Source organism: Vidua chalybeata, chromosome 21, assembly GCF_026979565.1.
Source record: "Vidua chalybeata isolate OUT-0048 chromosome 21, bVidCha1 merged haplotype, whole genome shotgun sequence".
NCBI lineage: Eukaryota > Metazoa > Chordata > Aves > Passeriformes > Viduidae > Vidua > Vidua chalybeata.
Window position 1 is genome coordinate 9,694,235 of NC_071550.1, and position 9,331 is coordinate 9,703,565.

The following is a 9,331-nucleotide window of genomic DNA, read 5'->3' on the forward strand; positions in this document are numbered from 1 at the left end:
GTTAAGCTCTCTAAGCTGTGGAAAGCAGCTCCCACAGCAGCTCCCTTGGTTTTTGAGGACACGTGAATTTAGGAGGTGGCTTGGATGGAGGAGATGTGCAGGACCCAGCTTTTGGCACTGCTGCACTGTGTGGGTTTGGGATTGAGCTTACCAGGGGTACATGGCTCCAGAAGGGAAATTTTGGAGGAAATCCAAATTTCAGTCAAATGAAAGAAATGTACTTTCAATTCTTTTATTCAGGATAGTTCTGGAAGCTGGAGTATGTGATGGAGTCTTTGGAGACCAACAATTAGAAAGAGGTGAATCAAAACCCCAGTGCAAACATCCACAGGGTTTCTTGTCTGGGAATTCACAGCAAGTTGTAGAAATCTTGTAAAAACCACAACCTGAGAAAACAATGTCACAGATACCCGCTCAGTTCTGCTCAAAACATGGCTTTGTGCTCTTCCCAAGCTGCTCCCAGGCCACATCTCACCTGGGACTCAATGGCAAAGCCTCTTCTTGGCCTCTCAGGACTGGGAACAAGCCCAGGATTCCCACTCCATCAGTCCAAACTGTCTTTTCCAGTGTGTGTTGCTTAATATCCATCAATTGCTGCTTTGGGCTTTCTAGATAATGCCTGCCCACAGTGACGTGTCCCCAGAGGCAAAAAGCAGAAGAGCTCTGAGGATGAGGTGTCACCACCAGACCTGAAACAATCCAGAGGTTATTTCTGCACCATCTGGCACAGCTGAGCAGTCTTTGAGGCGAGCCCAAACACACCTGCAGGGCAAAAATCTCACTGCAGGTGCCAAAGGTGAGCTCAGGGATGAGCTCAGAACAGCTCAGGAACAGGTCCAAAAAGTGTTCTTCTGAGGATGTGGTCATGTAGGAGCTGGGGAAGGCAGGCCTGCACCTCTGGGGGCAGGAGCCACAAACTGTCCCAGTGCCAGGTGTCCAGCCCTGCCTCTGCTGTGCACACACCAGCCAGGACCAAGGAAAGCAAGGAGCTGTGAGCCTGGAGAGAGTGAGACACATGAGGTGACATATTCTGCAGGGGCAGTGACCCAGGGATTGTTCCATCCTATTTATATCCTGCAGCTTTTGATGCCACCTCAAAACTCCTTAATGACAAGAATCCCAAATGAGAATGAGAACAAAGCATCTTGCACTTATTGGGAGGTGGCTCCAGCTTCCTTGCCCTTCCTTTTCCACAGAACATCAGGAAAAAGTGAAGTCTCTGGAGGAGAGCAGGGACCAGGTTGTCCAGGCTGCCACCCCTCTGCCTGGACCAGGGCTGAGAAAGGACACCTTGAGCACAGCCTGCTGGAACACACTCCTCATGAGCACAGAACTTTGCAAACCCCGAGAGCAGGGCTTGGTCTCTGCAGTAAATCCCTACAGGAGGTTGACTTTGGCCACAACCTGCTTGCAGCCCATGCTGGAGTACTGCTTGTCCCCTGTAGTGTAGTAACTGAGCTGATTTGCCAAATTTTCAATGTGCTTCTGGTCGGGATAGAGCCCCTCTCTCCTCATCTGCTCCAGGAAGCAGTTTATGACATGAGACTTCTCCAGAAGGACAAAGGGGATGATGTCTGCAGCCTTCCACAGAGGGTGGACACTGACCAGGACTGGCTGGATGACGCTCAGCAGCTCTTCAGCTCCCCGTTGCTGATGCAGGAGCTCAGTGGATGCATTCTGGATAACGAACTTTGTGATTTCAGCACCTCCCAGGTTGCTTATTAAAATGTAGATGGCATTGAGGAACTCGTTGGTTTGATTGGGTTCAAAGAATCGGCTGAGAGTGTCCAGCAGGACGGGGGACATGAGCTCAACCTCATCCAGAATAAACAGTGGGGTCTTTTCCTCTATTTCAGCTCTGGTAACCATGTCAGAAATCTTCTTGGACAGATCTATTTCACATGTGAGGGGAGCCACCCCGCTGGGGCAGTGATGCATCACAAAGTACTGGAGCACAAAGTCATTGTCCATGACAGAGCGAAAATGTTTGGCCAGCACCCAGCCAACGTGGCTCTTCCCAACCCCCGTCGGGCCGTTCAGAGAGATCACCAGAGGCTTGTTGTGGATGTGGGTAGCCAGATAGTCCTTCAGTAATTCCACAATACTTTCCACAGCAACCTTCTGCCCAAATACTTCCCGGTGCATGGTTTTCTCCAAACCATCTAGGTCGTATTTTTGGAGGTTATCATCCAGGTTCTCTATTGCATTGAGAATCTGGAAGAAGATAATGGCAATGAGCAAGAGGAGGCAGCGCTTTGCCTTGCTTTTCTCCTCTGCTGGGAGGTATTTTTTTGTTTTATCCGGGTAGAGGACCATCCTGGATTTCCTCCGGCTCTTTTTCCGCCTGCACTTTTTCACGGGGTAATGTTCCACAGACGTGTCAAAGGTGAAGTACTGGGAGCTCTCAAAGCCAGACTGATTAAAGAAGGACATGGAAGGGCTATACAGGGAAGTTCTGTTCAGGGAGAGCTGCCTTTGAAGCAGCCTGGTGTGGACAAACTCGTCAGACTTTTCCCGAGGCAGCTCTAAATGCAGACGGCTTTTCTTCAACCCCTGGTAGCGCCGGCGCAGGCGGATGACAGCCCGTAGGGGAGAGGAAATTGAAGTTATTTTCTTGGAAGCAGCAGCGATCACAGCATCTGGTACTTCCTCTGCGTCACTCTCAGAGCAAGACGCCTCTTCTTTTGCATCACAGGGCATTTCCCCTTCCCTGTCGCTATCGGTGACAGGAATCTCCCCTTCCCCATCACTGTTGGTACCAGGAATCTCCCCTTCCCTGTCACTGCCAGTGCTGGGAATCTCCCCTTCCCCATCACTGTTGGTACCAGGAATCTCCCCTTCCCTGTCACTGCCAGTGCTGGGAATGTCCCTTTCCCCATCGCTGCCACTGCCCTGCATCTCTCCTTCCACGCTGCCCTCAGTGAAGACAATTCCTGGGTCACAAGGAGCCTCTTCTTTTGTGCTGCTCTCAGCACAGGGCACTTCTCCTGCATCCTCCTCTGCTCCAGATGTGTCTCCTGTGGGATTGCTCTCCATGCAGGGCATCTCCACCCCCAGATCCCTGAGGACACTTTTTCCATCCACCTCAGAGCAGGGCAGCTCTTCCTCCATCTCTTCTGGTTCTTACAGTCCATTCACATCATCTTCTTTCTACAAAGAAAAGGAATGATATAAAATCAACCTTCCTAACATCAGGAAGTGACCAATAACAGTGGAATTAGACAGATATTCTCCTTTCTAATGGGCAGAAACCTGCAGCAATCAGCAATGGCAAGGTGGCAGAGACTTTCAGGCCTAAGCTGACTTTCTGGAAGATGGGACAGATGTGCAAAACTGCAGATGAAATTCACAGAATTCTCAGAACCACTGGGCTAGAAGAGACCTTAAAAATCATTGAGTCCAACCCAGCCCCAACCCCTCAGCTAAACCCTGGCACCCAGTGCCACATCCAGGCTTGTTTTAAACACACCCAGGGACGGTGACTCCACCACCTCCCGGGCAGCCATTCCAGAACTTTATCACTCTTTCCATGAAAAAACTTTTTCCTAATATCCAACCTAAATTTCCCTTGGTGCAGCTTGAGGCTGTGTCCTCTGGTTCTGTCAGTGGTGCCTGGAGAAAGAGCCCAGCCCCAGCTGAGCACAGCCACCTTTCAGGAGCTGTAGAGAGTGATGAGGTCACTCCTGAGTCTCCTTTTCTCCAGGCTGAGCACCCCCAGCTCCCTCAGTAGTTCCTCAGTGTCAATTAATGCAAACTGATGTTATAACACAAACCCAGCCCTGCCTTCAGATGCAGAAGGGAAGGTCAAAGCTGGCTGGGGCCAAAGCCAAAGGCTGTGCTGTAAGGAGGCAGGACAGCAGGACAGACCCATGCTCTGAACCACAGCTGCCCAGTCCTCTTTCCCTACACCTGCTAAATTCAAGGAAGACACAAAGCCCCACCTCTGTGCCAGCACATGCACACAGGCACGTACACACCCAGTGGGAAGTCACTCGTCCACCCACAGACACCTCTCGTGGTGTGGGAGTCACTTGCTGTGGTTGCCATCCTGGCTGTGGTGGCATCTCCCAGGGAGGATTTTCCTGGCTGTGCTGATGGATGTGCCTGGCAGGGAGGTGAGGTGAGAGCTGCCCTAGGTGGGAAGGCTCAGAGGGGCTGCAGAGAACCAGCGTGGCTGTGCCTGAGCCTGCCAGCAGCATGTGGCTGTGGGGAGAGGAGTGGGGCAGCCCCACAGAACCCCAACCCTGCCACCCCCACGGTCCTTCCATGCCCTGTGTGCCCACACACCCCCCCTGGACATGCAGGAGGGACACAGGGGCTGCCACATGAGACCCTGGAGCTGCACAGGAGAGCTGAGGGACATGGTCCTCCTGGGATAACCATCTGAATGGACAAACCTCAGCTGGCAAACAAGAAGGAGAGGCCAAAGGGACGTGACAAGAGGCACAGACCCAGCAGGGAACCCCTGGGAGAACACAGCTCTGCAGGGTTGGATGCAGCCCCATGTGCTGCCCTGGCCCTGCCTGGCACAAGGCTGGAGGTGGCAGAAGCTGTGTCATGGTGGGAGGGCATTTTTTTGACACCTCTGGGCTGCAGCAGCGTTGACACAAGGGACAGTTTGCTGCTGTGGCACTGCCAGCCCCAGAGCACGGAGCCAGCACAGGCAGCGTGAGGAAATGCCACTTTCATCAGCCATCCTTAAAAAATCAACACCGGGTCTTGCCAAAAGCGCCACGACTCTGGAGAGAACAGGGAGGTCTGGAAGTTTGTTATTAACTGGCTGCAGCTCAGCAGGAAGCCACCAACCTGCACAAAGTCACGCTCTGGACGAGGTTTTACTTCCCCTGCGCAAAGCGGCTCCGTCACCCACCGAGCCCGAGGGGGCTGTGTGGGAGCCACAGGCACTGGAACTGCTCCCTCTGCCTCCTTGCTTCTCCCCACACCCTTCCTGGCTGCTCTGAAATGCAAAGCTTCACTCCCACACCGTGCACAAGCTGATTTCGGGACCGTGTGAGGGCAGCGGGTGAGCCCAGCCATCATCGCAGGAGCTGCCACTGCTGGCAGCAATTAACCCCGAGTGCTAATTGCTGACCTAATTCCTGACCCTGTGCAGGGTTTGGTGTGCAAAGGCAAAACCAGCCAGACAGGATCTGACAAGGAAGCCCTGAGGCAGCACCAGGAAGAAGGGCTGGATGCCACCATCACTGCGATGCCACCTTAAAATTCCTTAATGACAAGAATCTCAAACGAGAATGAAGAACAAAGCATCCTACACTTACTGGGAACTGGCTCCAGCTTCCTTGCCCTTCCTTTTCCACAGAACATCAGGTTCTGTGAACATCATCCAAAGGATGTCACTGGGAGCCCTGGGCTGTCCCCACACCTCCCTGCAGTCACATCCTTGCTCCTCTCCATCCTGCATCACCTTGCTCACATAGTGCCTGCAGGTCCCCAAAGGGACAGCTGTCCCCGAAGCCACTGGGGAGCAGCCCCTGCAGCTCAGACCAGCATGGACTCAAGGGATCAGGGACACCACAGAGCTCAGCCAGGGATGAGAAAACCCTCCAGGCACTGACAAACATCTCCACAAGCACAGGGCGACATTTTCTCAGCCCCAAGCCCTTGCAGGTGAAGAGGAGGTTGGTTAAATGCCAGGGAAGAGGTTATGGAAATTTACAGGAAAAGTTTTAGAGAACAGAAAGATCACACAATTGTGAAATAGTTAGGGCTGGATGGAACCTTCAAAGACCACCTCATTCCAAACCCCTGCCACAGGGGACACCTCCAACTAGCCCAGGCTGCTCCAAGCCCCATCCAATCTGGCCTGGAGCGGGGCAGCCACTCTGGGCATCCGTGCCAGGGCCTCACCACTCTCATTCTCAGAAGCTTCCTTTTATCTACTCTAAAACCACTGTCTTCTATTTAAAACCAGAACCTCTTGTCCTGTCATAACAAGACCTGCTTAAAATTTTCTTTTTTTTCATCGGCTCCCTTCAAGGCCTGGGAGGCTGCTCCTGGCAGGGAAACACAGGACACCCCAAGCACTCTCCATGGAGGTTGCCAGGCCACAGCCAGGTGCTGCTGCAGCTGAAACATGAAGTGATGTGGCTGCTCACAGCCCAGAGCCTGCTCTCCCACTGCCACATCCATGCAGAGAGCCCAAAGCCCCTACAAGACTCGTGGGGAATGGTGAGGACCGAGTGCTCACCAGTGCTCAAGAGCCTCTTCCAAAAAGCCCACCAGCACATCCATCCCACTGGTGTGGGATGCCCAACCCTCCAGATGAGCTGAGCAAGGCAGGGTGGAAGGACAAAACCCCATCCTGAGCAAGGAATCTGTCCAGTCATGACTATAATAACCCTGTTAATGCCATGACTCAGTCCACAATACCTGCTGGTATTTACATAGGACTGGAAGTTTCTAAAAGCAGCCTTTGCACACTCAGTGTCGGGTCAGGGCTGGGCAGGAGGCTGTGCCAGCCTGCAATGGTGCACTTTCAGCAGCTTAATTTAATATTTGGTGAAAACAACAGGAAAGAGAAGGCAGGAATTCAGTCTGCAGGATCAGTAAACACTGCTGATCTCTGTTCTGTGCCAAGCCTGGACATCTCAGGAAAACTTGCACTTGGAAAGACTCCTGGGAAGCCTCCAGCGTTCCTGCTGTAGCTCTTGCAGTGTTTGCATTCGTGCACCCTGCTGCTCCAAAACAACGTTTCCACAACAGAGGAGCCTGTGTGGGCAGCTGGAGGCAGCGTGGGACAGGGGAGCAGGATGGGGACAGCCCCGGGCAGGCGGCAAAAGCCCCTGGCGGCAGGAGAGGCCAGCGGAGAACCGCGGTCTTGGTTAAAGTACCCCCGGCAGGGGAGGCTGCACCCAAACTCAGCCTCTGTGGATGAGCAAAGCTGCTGGGAAAAGGTAACAGCTGGGAAATTCTAAAGATTGGTATCCCCCATCCCCAGGTGGAGCCAAACCCTCCATCCAAAAGGGAGCATTTCCATGGGGAAGGTGGCACAAAGCAGTCCCTTGCTGTGGGGGCTGCAGATAAAGCCGTCAGTGGCTGGGAGGAGAAACCCGGAATGTCGGCAGAGGCCAGCACGGCCCCGGCATCCCGAACTGCAGCTGCCCGGGGCCCCGGTTGGGAAGAAGCCGAGCAAGGCGGCTGATTCACGGCCGGAGCTCGGCGGGTGCAGGCGCCCACCCTCCCCGAGCACACGGCGCAGGGTGACAGGGGTGACAGCCAGCAGCCCCCCCGACAGCCTGTTCGCCACCAAACCCCACCAGCCCAGCCCCAGGCTTTGCCAGGCCCCAAAGCTAAGTCCGAAGGGAAGGACAGCAAGCGGAGGGGAAGAGCCTGAAACATCCCAAAGCATCGGGAGCAAGAGCATCCCTGAAAAACCGAGGCGGCTTCTGGTGGAAAGCAGTGACTGGGGACGAGCGAAGGCGGTGGCAGGGATGGAGCTGGAAGTAGCCCTGGAGTGCCTTGGTGACCCCTGAGGGATGGGGAGCAGGACGGGGGAGCCGATGCCAGCGCAGTTACCCGCGGTGTGCCCTCGGCGCCGGTCACCGGCGCTTCCCTCCGCCCGCCGAGCGCAGCGTCCGGCCTCGGACGGGCCGGCAGCTCCTCTGTCGCCGCTCTCATCCGTACAGAAAGCAGCCCCGGAGAGGAAATGGGGAGGAGGAGTGGCCCTGGGCGGCACTTCCTTCTCGCCGTGCCATGGGACGGCCGCTGCCGGCCGGTCCCGTGTCCCCCTCCTGCCCAGAGCCCCCCCGGCCGCACCGTGCGAGAGAACACGGGGCAGCTGGGTGAGCTCATCACCCGGACACCCCGAGAGCCCGGGCAAAGCATCCCCACCCTCGGCGGTGTCGGTCGTTAGTCATTAGCCTGGAACCCAGCACCCCAAAGGTCAAAGCCGTGACGCTGCCAAGAGGGTTAATTGGGGCTGACGCGGTGCTCGGGTGCTTCCCCTTGCCAACAGGAGAAACAGGGAGAGAAAATCAAGTCAGTCTGCGGGGAATGAGTGAGCCCATAAAAAATAACGAGTCTGGAAAAAGCAGCAAGTCCAGAGTAGTTGGTTGGACCCTGGGCAGGTCCCGGCTGCAGCCGCTCCTGCTCTGCTGCCCCGGCCCTGCCGCAGCTCTTGGCCCCTCGGTTGCTCTGTCCAAGCAGCTCGGGGACATGGGGACAGCCAGGGCCAAGGCTGCACGGCGGCCGTGGGACAGGTTCTGGTGTGGGCACAAAAACTCCCCGGGGAAAACCGCTTCATCCCTCCAGAGCAGGAAGCAGCAGGGGTTTTCCTCACCCAGCAGTGCAAAAGTTCATCCTCACCTGTACTCCCTTTCCTTCAGCCCTGATAAATGAACGCCCTGGCACGTCCCACCTCTCACCTGCACTCACACAATCTGTCCAGGGTTTTTTCCCCCAGAACAAGCCCATTTGGTAAAGCCAGAAAAGCCCAACGTGAGCTCTTGCTGGTATTTCAAGCTCCTGGTTTTTGACAGCCCTCAGCTGGAACCTGCACCCGGCGAGCCCAGCTGCACAGGACCAAAAGTAAGGGGGAAACCCCCCCGAATCTGAGGGGATTTGGTGCACCACAGTGCAAATCCCACCCTGGCTGTGATGCTCACTATTGTCCCCACTTCAGGGGGGGGATTTTCTGAGCAAGTCTCCCCAGCCCCAGGCAGCTGCATGTGCCTCTGCTGTGGCCAGCAGGATTTGCCTAACAAATCCTTGCAAATGTGAGGATTTCTGTGTCACAAAGGCACAGGACCCCAGCGGGAGCTGACACTCAGCTGCTGGGAGCTGCCTTCAGGGTCGGGAAGCCAGGCAGGGCTGACCCGAAGCAGAGATCTCATTAAGAGGGGCTTGGCAGGTGGTTTGGGAGCAGCCATGAAGAAAGATGCTCTTCTGGCTAATTCAGCTTTTTGAGAAGGAAGAGCTTCCCCCAAGCAGAGTAGTTGGGAACCATTAAAAAAAAACCCAAACACAGTGCCCCCAAAGCTCTGAAATGGAGGGGACAGAAAACCCTGCAAACACAGCAGGAAACCCAGGGAGGGTGGAAGATGAACAGCCTGCCCTGGAAAGGGGGGGGTTCTAAACCTCTCCTGAGCTGGAGACAGAGGGTGATGAGATCCTGGTGGCAGTGGGGATGTGGGACTGACCTGTTTGGGACCCCCGTGGTGCTGGTGGAGCTGGATGGCACGTGGGGATGAGGATCTGGAGGGGCAGCTTGGCCACTGCCAGTCATGGAGTGACCACACACAGGTGACAAGGGGATGCAGGGCTGGGGACACTGTCCTGGTGTTGCAGCCAACTCCAAAATCACAGGTTGCGT

General features: G+C 55.2%; 1 protein-coding gene across 1 annotated transcript; it reads right to left on the minus strand.

The window, feature by feature from the left end:
• Positions 1 to 218: 218 nt before the first annotated feature.
• On the minus strand, positions 219 to 7,634 carry TOR4A (torsin family 4 member A). Its single transcript, XM_053962472.1, has 2 exons — positions 7,537 to 7,634; positions 219 to 3,150 (listed from the first exon to the last, which is right to left on the minus strand). Exon 2 carries the CDS (start codon positions 3,109 to 3,111, stop codon positions 1,378 to 1,380), a length of 1,734 nt encoding a protein of 577 aa, XP_053818447.1. The 5' UTR covers positions 3,112 to 3,150; positions 7,537 to 7,634; the 3' UTR covers positions 219 to 1,377.
• Positions 7,635 to 9,331: the final 1,697 nt, after the last annotated feature.

Bases quoted from the DNA above. Each gene is read 5' to 3' on its own strand.
- TOR4A (XM_053962472.1), bottom strand. From the start codon at position 3,111: ATGGAGGAAGAGCTGCCCTGCTCTGAGGTGGATGGAAAAAGTGTCCTC.